Source organism: Typha latifolia, chromosome 1 (genome assembly GCF_019914945.1).
Source record: "Typha latifolia isolate L0001 chromosome 1, TyphaL0001v2, whole genome shotgun sequence".
NCBI classification, from domain to species: Eukaryota; Viridiplantae; Streptophyta; class Magnoliopsida; order Poales; family Typhaceae; genus Typha; species Typha latifolia.
The window spans coordinates 656,452-672,043 of record NC_133086.1 but is presented as its reverse complement, the minus strand read 5'-3'; the positions used below and the strand labels follow the sequence as shown (position 1 = coordinate 672,043).

Here is a 15,592-nt window from a genome sequence, read left to right as displayed (position 1 = left end):
TGGTATTCCACCTTAATTATCGTTATTCCATGGAATAATCTTGATGCATTTCTTGCTTGACCGGTAATAGTGCTATTAAATTATTTTATCCATAGCACTGGAACTTTTTTTTTTCTTATCATTCTCATCCAGTATTAGGCTGCAACCTCAAAGTTAAGTTTCATATTTTATTAACTTTTTTTCTGTCGTAAAAAGATTTTAGTGCATCAATAAAGTAAAAAAAAAGGTATACTCAATAAACTCGTGAAAGGCGAGGGCAAAACAACACCTATCTATCACCCAAATAATAATGCTCCTATTCTAAAGCAATCCTCCACCAAATTTAATAAAAGGTGGTTAGTGGAATAGGTCTTTTAATAAGGGATGATTTAGAGCAAGGAGCCATTTATTAAGATGTGGTTTGGATTGTGAGATGTCAGCATCCTTCCCCATGCTTAGGAATCCAGGATTGATAAAGGCAGGTAGAGAGAGAGAGAGAGAGAGAGAGAGAGAGAGAGAGAGAGAGAGAGAGAGAGAGAGAGGGAGATGAGAGAAGAGAAAAGGAAGAAGTGGGAGCATGGAACAAAGGTTGGACACAAATGGGGTTTAAGAGCAGGTTTTAGGTCTACCAACTGGTAGTTAGGAGATTGAACACCTTAACTATACCAACACCAACTCTCAAAGGAGTGAAGGAGATTTGAAGGAACTTGGTATGTTACAAACTTGGCCAAAAAGTGAGGTAAAAACTTGTAAAAGAATACAGAAGAGAGAGAAAAAGAGAGAGGAAAAAAAAAGGGACCTTTGCATGCCCTTTTAGAGGGGGGTGTATTGTTCTCTCACGTGCAAGATAGAATGTTTGGGTTCTCAACTTGGTGGTGATGATGATAATGTGATGAGGAGAGAGAGAGAGAGAGAGAGAGAGAGAGAGAGAGAGAGAGAGAGAGAGAGGAGAGAGAGAGAGAGAGAGAGAGAGAGAAATCGATTAAGATAAGTAGACTGCTGTTGTTATTGGGGTAGTGAGAGTATTTTATTAGGTAGCAGGGAAGAAAGGTGAGATTTTTTTTTTCGTTTTTTTTCCCTCCTTTTGAATCCTTGGGATCGGGTTTTGTCCCCGTACTGGGAGGATCTCCCACAGCAAGATCGGCTGCGAATTCTTGCTTTCTTGCTCCCCATAAACCGCACAGCGAACCCTTCTCTCTAGAGTCCTCAGGCTCTCTCTCTCTCTCTCTCTCTCCTTTTCGTCTCAAGGTACTTAATTTTATGTTTCCACCCATTTGTTTATTTCTATTTCCGTATGGGTTTGTAGATAAGGTTATTCTTTCTCTTGTGGCTGCGGAGTGCACCAAAAATTCTTGCTTTCTTTTTGGTAAAAGCTGTCATCTTGATGAAATTTCGCTTCCCTCCTTTGTCAAAATTTGGTTTTTTTTTAGCTGCTCTGATCACGATTTTTCGGGAAGTTGGGTTTTATTTTCTCTGTTCCTTTTTTTGTTTACAATTTTGGGTATTTATTTAGTTGGGGTTAGTGGAGTTTCTGAGTGGTCTGCAAAGTTTTATTGGTGAAGGGGTTTCTCTTTTTTTACATGATTGTTGAAGCAAAGCCCTTTTGCTCAAAGATAGCAGGAGGAAATGAAAGATGTTATTTTTAGGATCTTGGTGGTGGTGGTGGTGGTGGTGGTGGTCTACTTTTGATTGCTTCTTTCCTGAACTATTTGGAATTTAGATTCTAAAAAAGAGAGTAAAATCTAACTCATTGCTGTGCTTTTGGAATTGTGGATGATTGGTCATCAGCTCCTTATTTCTGTTTGATGACACGGAACAACTCAGAGTGGGGCATCATTAATTGCCCCTTTTGATCACTCCGTTCAGTTATATTATTTCTTTCATCATCGTTTCTTCATGAATTCACAATTTCTTTGTTTAACTTTGTGTCAATCCTTAGATAAAATGGAGATATTTTTCTTTCTCGACTGTTGATCGTAATTTTCTGGTCAAGAATGCTGCTGATCAACAGAATAAAATTTTACTCAGAGATAATTTGGAAGTATGTTTGTGGGCATATTATTGACTTCTATATTGAGCTTTTTTTTCATGATCGCGGCTATGTTTGCGTTTTGTCTGCTTGTGTAATCATTTCTCATCATGCTCAACTTTTTGCAGTTAACTGATCTCGCAAAGAGTGAAGACCTCATCTTTCAATAAGACGCAGTCTCAAAAGCCTCCCTTAATCCTTAGGACAGTAAAAGCTACGACTTTTATCTTACTGATGTGATGATCCATCATTCAGTTATTTCTATTGCTAAAGAACCTGGCCTGCTGCTAATTGTTGGCGGAGAGAAAAATGGCTACCTACAATTCCAGCTCTGCCAACCAAAGGGATCCCGGACATCCTCCGTATCCGGAGTCATCAATTGCAGGCAACATGCTGCACCTTAATTATTCTTCTTCTTGTTCATATTCAGATGCGTTCTCAGGCAATGTTCAAGCCCAGCAAAACTGTGTCCTTCTTCCTCTTCCATCCACCATGGTTTCACAAGGCTTATTTGCCGGGGTCCCTAACATGGTAGCTTCCCATCTTGGTGACCACACTTATACAGGCCAAGGAGATAGGAGAAACGAGATGTTGTTCATGCAAACAATTGGTGGGTCTATGAATGGTACAGACGATCTTGTTCGTGACTCTATTACTGATGATCCCCAGATGGGCTTGAGGGCGCAATCAGTCATCTTAAATGGGCAGAACTTGTCTTTGCAGCAGTCAAGTATCTCAACCATGCAAAACCAAGGATTGTCACTTAGCCTGAGCACGCAGGTTCCAATGCCGCCTTACCAGTATCGGCCCTCAGGTGCAGACATTTCTTTTCTTGGTCCAAATCGGTCAATTCCTGGGAATAGTGGATCATTCAGAGATGGAAATAACATAAATAAACAAATGCATTCTTATCTCTCTCCTCATGGACAGCCAGATCTCACAAACTCCATTCCAAAGTCAAAGTATCTCAAGGCAGCACAAGAATTACTTGATGATGTTGTTAATGTCAAGGAGGCTTTGAGACACAGAGCAGATAAAAGTCAGAGTCTTGCCTCTGCTGGTACTGCGGGTTGCAATGATACTGACAAGTCAAAGAGTGAGGATAAGCCTTTAAACCACCAAGAGTCCACTGCCAATTCTTCAACTGAGATCTCACCCTCTGAAAGGCAAGACCTTCAGAACAAAGTAACAAAGCTATTGGCTATGTTGGATGAGGTCTGCAACTGTACCTTCCCTTCTGCATGCTATTTGTTTAGTACTATATTAATTTAGTTTTATTGGTAAGATTCATGTAAAAGTTCTGTTATGGTTATAATTCAATTTATTAAAAACATAGTAATTTGGATTAGCATTGTTTTCGGTGAAACAATTTTTATGTATTCGCTAGATCATTTTCTTTCATCAATTGTACCAACCACCAAACATGTCATCTTTCTAAGCTGTGCTATTATATCTGTTGCTAATTTCTGGATTATATACTGGTTAACTAGTTATGATTTCTTGGAATACCAGTGCTTGCTTTTATTGTATATAACAAACATCCTTCTCCTTTCTGTTGTTTACTACATTAATGGACCATCAGGAGGCTACAGTTTTGTTCCCTTTCAAATGTTTAAAGAAGTAAACTCTGATTAAAACAAATTGTGATTGTAAATTGGTATCTTCATCTCATTCTGTTGAATTTTTTTTTCATCTCCTCAGTTTTATACTTCATATTTTTGTTCCTTGCTAGCTCTTTTCCCAAGCGGTGTCAAATGCCTAATTCCATGTTTCAGTAGGCGTTAGATAGTAGTAATTTTTCCTTAATAATTTTTTCCTTAAAACTTGTCCTTTATCTAATGCTGATAAATTTGCATGGTTTATTATCATTTGCATATCTAAGAGAATCAGACTGCACCATCATATCATCTTTGGTGTAATCTTATTTTCTTAGATGTGAAATCATTCTGAACATATGATGCCTCTAGCAGGTAGGGAAGCACTTGACTTGTATTGGGGCATCTTATTCTTAAATACTTTGTAACTGATTTTGTTATGTTTTGGTATAATATGTATTTACGCAAGATAACTCTTAATTATTATTCTGACCAGTTATGTTGGTTCAAACAGCAACATATAACATGAAGTAGTTCTTGAAATATTGTACCGTGATGAAGCTGTCTTAAGAACAGTTATTTTGGATTAAGGAAAGAAAGTTGTGATCAAATATTCAGTTCATTTCACATCTATAAGTTCATGCTGTTAAGGATTTTTGAATAAGGCCCACAACATTCTTAGTCCTTCTGAATAACTGTTTGTTACTTTGTATTGTTTGACATCCATTACATCAATGAGATTGTAATGTTATTTGCAAGTAGGACTTATTGCTATCTTTTCTGATTAAATTGTAGTTTTCTCCTTCTACCATAGGTTGATCGAAGATACAAGCAATACTACCATCAAATGCAGATTGTGGTGTCGTCTTTTGATGTAATAGCAGGTTCTGGGGCTGCTAAACCTTACACTGCACTCGCTCTTCAAACAATCTCTCGGCATTTCCGATGCTTAAGGGATGCCATCAGTGGCCAGATTCGGGCTACCCGTAAAATTCTTGGAGAGCAAGATACTTCAACCAGCAAGGGTAGTGGAATATCTCGCCTCCGCTACATAGATCAGCAGCTACGGCAACAGAGGGCGATGCAGCAATTTGGTATGATGCAACAACATGCTTGGAGGCCACAAAGGGGGTTACCTGAGTCGTCTGTGTCAATACTCCGCGCTTGGCTGTTTGAGCATTTTCTCCATCCGTAAGTTACTAAAACTACCTTTTCCATTTTTACGAGCAACTTCTATATTATGTTTCTTCAAACTAACTAATAATGTGATTGTGGTATCTCTTTTCTAGTTATCCCAAGGATTCTGAGAAGCTCATGCTCGCAAGACAAACAGGTCTGACAAGGAGTCAGGTGTGTTCCTTTTTTATGAAACTTGAAAGATGCATGTGTATAGGATTTTATGTTCCCTTTTATAACTAGGGAATTATTGGGAATATTTTTATATTTTATGATGCCCGGGTGTAGGATTGATTGCTGAAGGAGTAAATGAGATTAATGAAGCTTGCTACTTTTATCGCATTCTGGACCTATCTTTTTACCTTATGCCTGCATGCACAGCACTTCTTTTACTGGTTTTTCAGCACCTCTGTCTAGCAATGTGATTTAGCTGCATTGCTTCCTATACACAAGGCTTATCTTGTTCTAGATTGCAGTACTCTTTGTTCTGGTTGCAATAATTTTTCAATATTTCATACTAGCGTTTCAAAAAGTTGCCATTTTCATTATGTAGGCTGATCAAATTTACTTGTCCTTGGTCCAGGTTTCGAACTGGTTCATCAATGCTCGTGTTCGTCTTTGGAAGCCTATGATTGAGGACATGTACAAAGAAGAACTTGGCGACAACGAGATTGACTCAAATTCTTCCTCGGTGAATCCACCCAAAGATAAGGGTGAGATCAGATCCTCTGAGGATTGTGAAGACCTACATAGCCCTTCAGATGAAAGACACCAGGCGAGCCAATTCAGTTCCTCCTCGAAGTCGGCTGTCATGCCCACCATGGTTCTGTGCGGATCTTCTGACTTGCAGAATAGTGCTAGCGCTGTAGATGGTTATGTGAATCGTAAGCTGAATGACGAAAGAGTTAATGGTGATGATTGTAGGCTTCTACAAGATGCTATCACCAACACAGATGGGAATGCAAGGTTTATGTCTTATCAGATGTCCGAGTTGGGTAGCTATGAGAACAGCGGGGTGTCTCTCACGTTGGGTTTACAGCACTGCAACGGCGGCCTTTCCATGTCCAACGTTCAACAGAACTTTCTCGCAATGCAAGGGGAAGACGTTTACAGCAGTGTTACTCCTATAGGGACAAATGCAGCAGAATTTGATTATCTGAGTGCAGAGGATAGACAAAGGTTTGGCTCAACGCATCTGCTGCATGATTTTGTGGCATAAAATTGCCTATTATCTCTACGTTGCTATTCTGTGATTGCAGAAACATTGCGGGTGGATCTGGCTTTAGGACAATGCTCGCATTTGTTACACAAAAAAGAATGTTAGCACGATATAGATGTACTATACGAGTGAGATAAGATGGTTGAGGGGGTATATATATAATTTAGCATGTTGTAAAGATAGATTATTATTTTTGTGTAAACTTCAAAGAAGAGAACATGGAAAATTATACCATCATTGTAATATCATCCTTTTATACAAAACAGGATGAGGATAATTTTATTAGATTGTAAGACTAAGGTCTATCGTGAAACAAAGCATGATTTCTTCTGTGAGTTAAAGTTCTGTATCTAAGTATGTTTAACCTCTATGTCGCAAACTTAAGAAAGAGATTCGACTAATAATGATCACTGGTATCCAAGCTTTTTGGGTGAAAATTTGTTTCCTTGCATATAGGTCTGACTACTGAATTTCTTGAGATTATACACATTCTAACATATAATCTTCAGAATACATCCTGCCTACTAATTCAAAGCTCTTTTTGATCTGTGATTGAGCTCACTAGATTTAGGAGCTCTGCCTCAGAGGTTGAAATATCTGAAGGGGAGTACTGGACAATCTGAAGTAGATATCGCAGAGCCAATTAGTGAGAGATTAGAGGCTTGCAGAAAAGAATGAGAATTGCTTCTGAGAAACAGATTCAAGCAGCACACTGAACTAGACTTTGGAATTGTTTGATGGATCTTCCAAAAGGAATCTATCACAAGCAAATATTCTCCCCAAACAACCTGAGTGTCGTCCCCCCCTCTGTCACCTCTTCAGGCAATTTTTCCTTCTCTCCCACTTTCTCTTCTCCCTGCTTACGGATTAACTCCTCAGATAAGCTATCTTCCTCCTTTGCCTGAGTCTTCTCAGATAAACTAACTTCCTCTCCCTCTTCCTGCCTGCTGCTCTGACCCTTCTTCGCATTCATCAAGAACTCCTGAAACTTGGTCTCGTACAATCCTTTATTGATTATATCCTTGAAGATCTCTGGATGTTGACTTCGCAAGAACTCAAATTCACCATCTCTCATCTCTTCTATCGGAAAGTTGAGGCGCGACTGCATACCGAAGTTTATGACTAATCTGTCGCGGAAGAATGCTGCTTCTTTTGCCGTCTCATAGAAGCCGAGGTTTATTTGTCTCTCACCTGCATTACACCATATTTGGACCCTCCATCCATTCTTCACTTTCTTTACTCCTATGAATGGCTTCGAGGGATGTGTGTCCCTGGGAACCATGGTTGGAGCTTGCAAATTCTTTTTAGTCTTCTTCTGAGCTAGAAGATCCTCGCCAAGAACCTCTCGTCGCTACTTGATGATGATGTTGGAAGACATACCAAGAAGGAACATTCATGAGTTCATCACCCAAAAAGAAGCAGCTAGGAGAAGAATTAACCGCAAGCATGGCATGGTGTAACAAAAAGAATTGGGATAGAAGATACATAAAGAAACATCTCCCTCACAAGAATATCATCAAGAAGCCAAGAGATCATGATTCTTTTGGTCAATGCATCACAGTAAGAAAACAATCATTCTATTCAAGACACATTCTCATGTTCATAGGTAGGAACAAAACAACCAGCCACCATGAAGCAAAACCGTCCAATACCAGCAGATGGAGAGAAGAATTGAAAAAGTAAGAGAAGAAAGAGAAGGAACAACACGAGACCTATAGAACTATAGAAGAAGAAAGCAGAGATGTAACCATGTTTACTTACTTCCTCTCTCACGTCTCCAACTCCGAATCTTGTTAAAAATTTCCCGCGAAATGGAATGGCTTTATGTTGTCTACTCGACGATACAATGGAACGGCGCTTAAATAGAGAGAATTTGCTGCAAGAAAGGAAGGAAACGGCAACTTAATGCTCCCGACGCCGACTTCCTTTTTGCAGTGATTCTGCAACGTAATTGATTTTATGCCGACTTTCATGTGTTAGGAATTTTACTGTGTAATTGAGCCTATTGTTGCGAAGGATAGTCATAGTGACTTAGTGAGCACAAAATCTAAGAAATTATCCATTCATTATTTGTTTGATGATCTAAAAGAGAGAACTTGAAGTGCTTCTTAAGCATCACTACTAGTCAAAGCAAACGGATTGGTTGTCATGCTTGCTGCTTCTGTGACTGAGTTCTTATCTTTTTTTCACTTCCAAAGAAGAAAACAAAGTCACATGCTGCCATTTGTGGGGAGTTCAACTACAAGATGCAAAATACAATTCTTCTTTTGTTTTTCTTCAAAATTTGTAACTATAATATGTTTATATTGTGCATACAAACTTTTCGATGTAAGTCCGGTACGAAGCGTAGATTAGATCAAAACAATTGGATTTTTTTTTTTGGCTTTAAAATCATAGCAACCATCATCCACCAAACTGATGAAATTTACGCGAAAAATAGGGAAGAACAAAAGCTTGAAAGGACATAGTAATTTGTAGGCAAGTGGATCACATAGCCATCCCCTGGAGTAGCACTGCAGCAACTGCATTCGAGCACTCTCTCCTTGTAACCACTAGATATAAGCTCCTTTAACACAAGCAGGGCTTCAAACTGCTTCACTGCTTTGCATCAGCTCAAAAATCATCAGACCCAAGATTCAAGAACAAGGGAAGATAGTATAGAAAGATGTCGATTCTAAATTTAGACTGAAGTAAAGGTAGGATAAGAGTAATTTATACCAGAGAGCAGGAGAAGAATAGGCAGAGAAAGCTTCTTTGAGGCCATTTTAATTATCCTAGCCAAAAGCTTTTTATAGATGGTGGTATATGTAGCTAGCAAGATAAGATACTACTCAAGTATTTTTAACCAAAGATCTGTTTGACAGCATAAGATCATGTCAAAGAACTCGTCTTGAGCACTAGGATTCAGTGCTGTTCTTCATAACATTTCAGTTGTAATGAAGGTAATGTTCTGTCTAAGTATGATTTAACTCACATGCACAGGGATGCATGGTTCAAGATGATCCTATTAGCTCAGTATGAACACATAAGAAGCCACTAAACTATCTTTAGCATTAAAGTTTGATTTTCAAACAGTAATATCATTCCCCTGTCTATTATTTATATTTTATTATTATATAAGAAAGGTAGGATTTGTATTAGGTACTGTTCATGGTTATATAATTCTCGTTGCTATTAGCAGGCAAAAGCCATACAAACGGCGCTAAAAGGCCTCTTGCCAAGTTCATACAAACGGCGCTATTAGCAGGCACCTCCACCCCCCCCCCCCCCCATCTCCGACTCACTCCCCAGAGAAAAGAATGGCGTCGCCTCTCAGAATCGCCACCCGACTCTCTCCTTCCCGCTTAAACTCAAACCCTCTCAAAACCCTAAACGTGCACCAAAACCCTAACTCTAACCTCGAAGAGATCCTCTCCGCTCTCGATCGGGGCCCCGGCGCCGCCGTTCCCCTCCTCGACGCCCTGTCCTCCGCCGCCGTCGTCTCCGTCCTCTCCGAATGCAACCAAAGAGCACCCAAGTTGTCTCACAGGGTCGTCGATTTCCTCCTCCAAAGACCCAATCCCAAGCTCTCCTCAGAAATCCTCGCTGCCATGATCCACACCTCGGTCCGAAACTACCAGACCTCCCAAGCCCAGTCCTTGATCCTTCGTATGGTCCGCCGTAGAGGCGCTTCCAGGTCTGAGATCGTTGATTCGCTGATTTCTACTTACAGTCGTTTGGGTTCCAATTCCTCCGTGTTCGATCTCCTGATTCGCACCTACGTGCAGGCGAGGAAGGTAAGAGAGGCGGCGGAGGCTTTTCGATTGTTGAAGAATAAGGGAGTGTTCGTGTCGGTGAATGCTTGCAATAGTCTTCTCGCTGGATTGGTTCGGATCAATTGGATCGACATGGCTCGGGAGATTTATAAGGAGGTTCTGGAGATGGGGGTAAGTTTGAATGTCTATACTTTGAATATTATGGTCAATGCCTTGTGCAAGGATGGGAGAATCGAGGAAGTTGATTCCTTTTTGCTGGAAATGGAGAAAAGGGGAATTTCTGCGGATATCGTGACAAATAATACTCTGATTGATGCACATTGTCGTGCTGGTGGATTGGATAAGGCGTTGGATTTGCTGAATTCCATGGTTGGGAAGGGATTGAAGCCTGGTGTGGTGACCTATAATTCTGTTCTTAATGGGTTGTGTAAGATTGGGAAGTATGAGAGAACAAAGGAATTGTTATGTGAAATGTTGAACAACGGCTTGGTGCCAAATACTTCTACGTTTAATATTTTGCTCGGCGCACTCTGTAAGAAGGGTGATGTAAAGGAAGCGACGAAGATCTATAATGAAATGCTGCAGCAAGAACTTGTTCCTGATATGGTTAGCTTTAGCTCTATGATTGGTTTGTTTGCAAAGAAATGCGATATGCATCAAGCACTAGAGTATCTTAGAGAGATGAACAGTGTTAGACTGGTTCCTGATAGTGTAATCTATACTATGCTTATTGGTGGGTTTTGTAGAATCGGTTTGATCTCTGAAGCTCTTAAGATGCGTGATGAGATGGTGGATCGTGGTTGCATGCCTGATGTGGTCACTTATAACACGATTATGAATGGAATGTGTAAGGAAAAGAGGCTAGCGGATGCTGATAGGCTTTTCCAGGAGATGATGGAAAGAGGGGTTGCCCCTGATTTTTGCACCTTTACAACTCTCATTAATGGGTGCTGTAAAGATGGCTGTGCAGAGAAAGCTTTGGGGTTGTTTGAAATGATGTTGCACCAAAGTTTGAAGCCAGATATTGTTACTTACAATACATTGATAGATGGTATGTGCAGAGAAGGTGACATGGAGAAAGCTAACGAGTTGTGGGATGATATGCATGCTCGAGGAATCTTCCCCAATCACATCACTTACAGCATTCTGATTGACAATTACTGTGAGAAGGGAGAAATGGCCGAAGCATTTCGGTTCTGGGATGAAATGGTAGACAAAGGTATTTTGCCTAATATTGTGACGTATAATTCCGTAGTTAAAGGTTATTGTTGTTCTGGCGACACATCAAAGGCTGAAAAATTCTTGCAAAGGATGGGCAAAGATAAGATATTTCCTGATACAATTACATACAATACTCTCATACATGGTTATGTAAAAGAAGAGAAGGTGCAGGAAGCTTTTTCTTTGCTCAATAAAATGGAAAATGGAGGGGTGCTTCCTGATGTTATTACATATAATTTGCTCATAAGTGGATCTTGTGAACAAGGGAAGATGCAAGAAGCTGGTTGGATCTTCAAGAAAATGATCATGAGAGGGACTCAGCCTGATAGATGTACATATACAACCTTGATAAATGGTCACATTGCTGCTGACAACTTGAAAGAGGCATTACGGCTTCATGATGAAATGCTTCAAAGAGGTTTTGTACCTGATGATAAGTTCTGATTTCTTGATTCAGATAGTTGGATGGTATATAGTCAGATAGGACTTCTGGGTTTTATTCTATCCATATAATTTTGCCAGCACAGGTGAAAGTTGGATACAATGGAAAATTGTACTAGGAATGTCTTGCAAAGTGAAAGAATTTCTCAGAGAAATATCTGGTTCTTGCTTTTGACAGAGTTGACAATGAATGGCTGCCGGATGATGTCAAAGTAATCTCCAAATAAATAAAAATTACAAGAGCATGTCAGATTCTAATAGGATGGAAGAAAATTCAGCATGATAGATTAGTGTACAATCTTTATGTTCAACAGTTTCTGCTGGATGCTATAATTTTGGGGCTTGCTTTATCATGCTCTTTTTAGCGGGAAATCTTCATCATGGAACTAAGCAATCTGCTTAATTTCCTGACAATTAGGAGTGATCAAAAGGAAGGACCAAGGATAAAGGAGTGAAACTATAATTCTTTTTCGGAGAAGTTAGGCCAAAAAAAGGCTAGGAGTACAGTGAGAACTGAAACAAAAAATTAGATCGCAAATCAGCTACCACTCCTACGCAAAACATATGCCATGCCTCTCTTGCAGTACGATCGGCAGGATTGTTTTATCCCCTCTCGATGAATACAAATGTCACAGTACCAATTGAAGACTTCTTAACCAGATTTCCTTCACCAACCAATCCAAGTCTTGTGGCCATACCAAGCATGGCAAGAAGGAGCTGTGTAAAGGAGATAACCTAGTACCTCATTCAGAAAAGGAGGAGCACAATGTAGCAGTGGAGAATTCTTCTGAAGTACAAGAGGAAGAAGAAAGTTTTATTGGTTGTTTGAACTTTGGAGTTAAAAATACCTATATGTAATCCTGAATGTATCATACAATTGCCCATCTTTCTTCTTGTTATGCGCACTTGTACAAATCTTTATCAGCCTAGAATTCTGTAATTTTGATCCTCTGCTAGACTGAGAGCTTGTTGGTTTAACTTGTTCTTTCCATACTATGGGTGTTTTACTGTTATACTCCCAAAAATTTTTATGATTTACTTGCGAATGGGTTTATTTCCTAGCTTAGTTTATCAATTTGTCAATAGTACGCATTAAATAGCAGCACATGAATTTGTGTATGCTCGCTACTTGCTATATCTTAGTCAGTGCATAAATGGCTTCACCATAGTTCTATTTCTTTTCTTGACAATATGTAATTCTTTCTTTAAGGAAAAGAAAAATAAATAAAAGAAAGGTAAGGCCGGTTAGAATATAAAATAGAACAACTTAAATTTTGAAAGTGATTTTAAGATCAAATACTAGCGCAATTTTTGTTTAAAATATAAAACTTTCGTTCATTTAAATCAAATCTATTTTTTAAGATCTTTCAAAATAACATGAGCCCAGAAGTGAGTACAAGTTCTAAAAAATATAAAATATGAAAATAACTTTTTTCTAAAAACTTAATATTTTACAGTAATAAGTAACTTTACAAGAGTTAAAAGATCTTATCTTTTCCTTTGATCGCTTTCTAGTTTCTACAGAGAGAGAGAGAGAGAGAGAGTATATATATATATATACACAGCAAACAGATGTAATGCATCACACACGTAAAACTTTTTCCTCTTTGTTTCACATTCTATGATGAAATAAGGATGAAATAAGACGTAAGAGAACACATCTCATTTATTCTCATCTATTCTATAATCATACAATCGTTAGAGATTACATTAACTTTACATAATTGTATCGCCGATATTACTGAGCAATTATTTTGTATATATATATCCGATCAAGTAAGCCAGCTATCTCGACCCACCGGGGCTATGCGTCCCCGGCGAAACTTGGGACGACGGCACCGGAGTATTTTTCGGCAGAGAACTCAGGAGGCTATCGCTAAACTCCGCCGGCCACCACCAGCTCTCTTCAAGAGGCCTCGCCTCTACTAGTGGCTGCGAGTGCGAAACGAGCAAGATAACAAGCAACAATGGCATACACCAATCTCTTCTAACACCAACGAAACCCATACTAGTCCTCTCTCTCTCTCTCTCGATTGTAAATTGTAATACTAGTAGCAGGTAGATGTGATAAGAAACAAGACGAAAGAAGGGGGGAAATATAAATACAAGTACGTAGGAAGAGTCTCACTTTTAAGGTTGCATGGTTTGGTCTAAAGGTTTGAATACAAGACCTGGTCATAGTTTCCGTTGCTCAACTACGTAGCAAACGCGCCCATTTATAAGACCAAGCCCAACTTCAATATTTCCCACCTTATCACCTACATCACTTAATTTGAATATTATTATTTTGTACAATATGTACGTGTGTGTGTATATATATATATATAGTGTTAATTAATCACCACGTTATTCTTAATGGATGCCGTGGGTCTACTCTACCATAGGTTAAGACTTAATTGGCAGTTGAATATATAGAGGTGAAGTGTTGAATGGTTACCACTACTTTGAACGAGATCCCCAGACCGTTATGCTGGATGTTTGATTGTTCTTCAGATTATATTTTCTTATGGGTTTAATTTTCGCCACGAGAAAATGTGGAGTTTCTTTTTATTTTACACCCTGTATTATGTATTTATTACGGTTTACAATTTACACCCTGTGCTCTTTAACTATTTGTAATTCTACTATTATATTTTTAATAGAATCAAATTAAACCCGGTGAATTCTCGAACTTATTTGTCGATTATAAAATTCTTTAGTAGGATTTTCTTTACGAGATATTGGAAAGGCAAGGATTAAATTGAAATTAAGAAATGAAAATATCCCTTCTTAAATATCCATAGAGTTCGGATAAATAAAGGATAACAAAGGATGGTTACAATTAATAGCTGTATTATATTCAATTGCCAGTAGATTATCGAAACTTAGTAACATAATATTATTCCCAACGTCCCTAGAAACTCATCCCTGACATGCATACTAGTTAAAAGTTCGGACTATCGGTGCCAAACGAGTGCCCGGACGGCGTCACCGGCGACTTGGGAAGAGAACTCAGGCGAGCCCACCAACTTTCCTTGAATGGCCTTGAGGCTTCAAGAACTTCTATACTATGCCAAGTTTTGTGTAGCTACTCTTCTTGTTCAGAATACCCAGCATCTCAATTACTTCTCGGAAGTCGGAAGTGATCGAGTGTGTTAACTGGTGTGGATTTTGATGAAGGGGATGAATGACAGTGAGGGGAGTTATATAGGGGGAAGGTATAATTTTACATTGCATGGCTTGATCTCTTAATTAAAGTTTAAAGTCAAAAGTGATGAAATCTTATGAATGGAATACTTGGTTTCGTTTAACTGCAACTGGAACCGTATTGAGTAGTGTTTGGTAAACAAGAAAGAAACTTTTGGAAATCAAGAGCATCAAATGAAAGTACCTTACTTGGCTTCATAAATATATTTGTTGGAAATGGACTAAGTAATAAGAATTTAGTAGCTAGCTCGATATATTAATATTCTCAGTCAAGTCAAATACCCCTTTCTTTTGGAGGAAATAGAGGCCAGTCAAAGTAATATCTGTTTACCTTTAGCTTTCTTGTGGTAATTTTCTTTAGGAAAAAAAATTACATTATCCGGTTTGGGTTGACTTTAACTTACGTTCATAAATTTTTAATTTAAGTATTTAATATTTCTATGGTCTATATAAAGATTCAATCGTTAGTCGTCAGTGGTTAACAAAGATATGAAAACGCTTAATTATCTCCATAAAAATATAATTAGATTTGAGAATGTTAGCAGTAATATGGTTACAAAAGTTAATTAGTAAACTACAATTTGCCTAATTAAACGCAAAGTTTAAGTTGTAAAGACAACAAGCTGGGATTTGCATTTATATGTGTGACGTATAAGTTGAGATATTATTCTACTTGATAATAAAAAGATTCTATTGTCACTAAAACGTGGACAAATATTAAATTAAATAATTTTAAAGCCAAGGTATGATTGACATCATTTGGCTTATGATAAATATTTGCATATGGTTTACGTTTATGCAGTTTAGAATTTGAGATGGGAAAGAATACAAAGAATGTAATCAATCAATTTCCTTTATTGATTTCCTTGAAATTAAGAGTACAATGAATGTTTATACAATTGCATGTATATCAAAATTTAGCACTCGTTTACTTCAGAAATATAACTCTTTATTTTAAAATAATAATTAAATATTATAATAATTATACTCT

At 38.3% G+C, this 15,592-nt stretch overlaps 2 protein-coding genes across 6 annotated transcripts; both read left to right on the top strand.

Annotated features, from left to right (window-relative positions):
• Nucleotides 1-503: 503 nt before the first annotated feature.
• LOC140791967 (BEL1-like homeodomain protein 6) lies at nucleotides 504-6,339 on the top strand. 5 transcript variants are annotated; one of them, XM_073142739.1, is made up of 6 exons: nucleotides 504-689; nucleotides 2,137-3,223; nucleotides 4,418-4,794; nucleotides 4,893-4,953; nucleotides 5,363-5,958; nucleotides 6,039-6,339. In XM_073142739.1, exons 2-6 carry the CDS (start codon nucleotides 2,318-2,320, stop codon nucleotides 6,133-6,135), a joined length of 2,037 nt encoding a protein of 678 aa, XP_072998840.1. In that variant the 5' UTR covers nucleotides 504-689; nucleotides 2,137-2,317; the 3' UTR covers nucleotides 6,136-6,339. The 5 variants fall into 5 exon arrangements, with proteins under 5 accessions (XP_072998840.1, XP_072998816.1, XP_072998808.1 ...); XM_073142715.1 differs by having other exon boundaries at nucleotides 504-718; XM_073142707.1 differs by lacking the exon at nucleotides 504-689 and adding an exon at nucleotides 913-1,227.
• A 2,935-nt stretch (nucleotides 6,340-9,274) lies between these two features.
• LOC140786982 (uncharacterized) lies at nucleotides 9,275-12,393 on the top strand. Its single transcript, XM_073135747.1, has one exon. It carries the CDS (start codon nucleotides 9,298-9,300, stop codon nucleotides 11,416-11,418), a length of 2,121 nt encoding a protein of 706 aa, XP_072991848.1. The 5' UTR covers nucleotides 9,275-9,297; the 3' UTR covers nucleotides 11,419-12,393.
• The last annotated feature ends 3,199 nt before the right edge of the window (nucleotides 12,394-15,592 follow it).

What these genes read in the sequence shown, in the direction of transcription:
- LOC140791967 (XM_073142739.1), top strand. Translation starts at nt 2,318, where the DNA reads ATGGCTACCTACAATTCCAGCTCTGCCAACCAAAGGGATCCCGGACAT. An exon ending in TATTGGCTATGTTGGATGAG is followed by an intron (nt 3,224 to 4,417) that starts GTCTGCAACTGT and finishes CTTCTACCATAG; the next exon opens with GTTGATCGAAGATACAAGCA. An exon ending in AGTGCAGAGGATAGACAAAG is followed by an intron (nt 5,959 to 6,038) that starts GTTTGGCTCAAC and finishes CTGTGATTGCAG; the next exon opens with AAACATTGCGGGTGGATCTG.
- LOC140786982 (XM_073135747.1), top strand. Translation starts at nt 9,298, where the DNA reads ATGGCGTCGCCTCTCAGAATCGCCACCCGACTCTCTCCTTCCCGCTTA.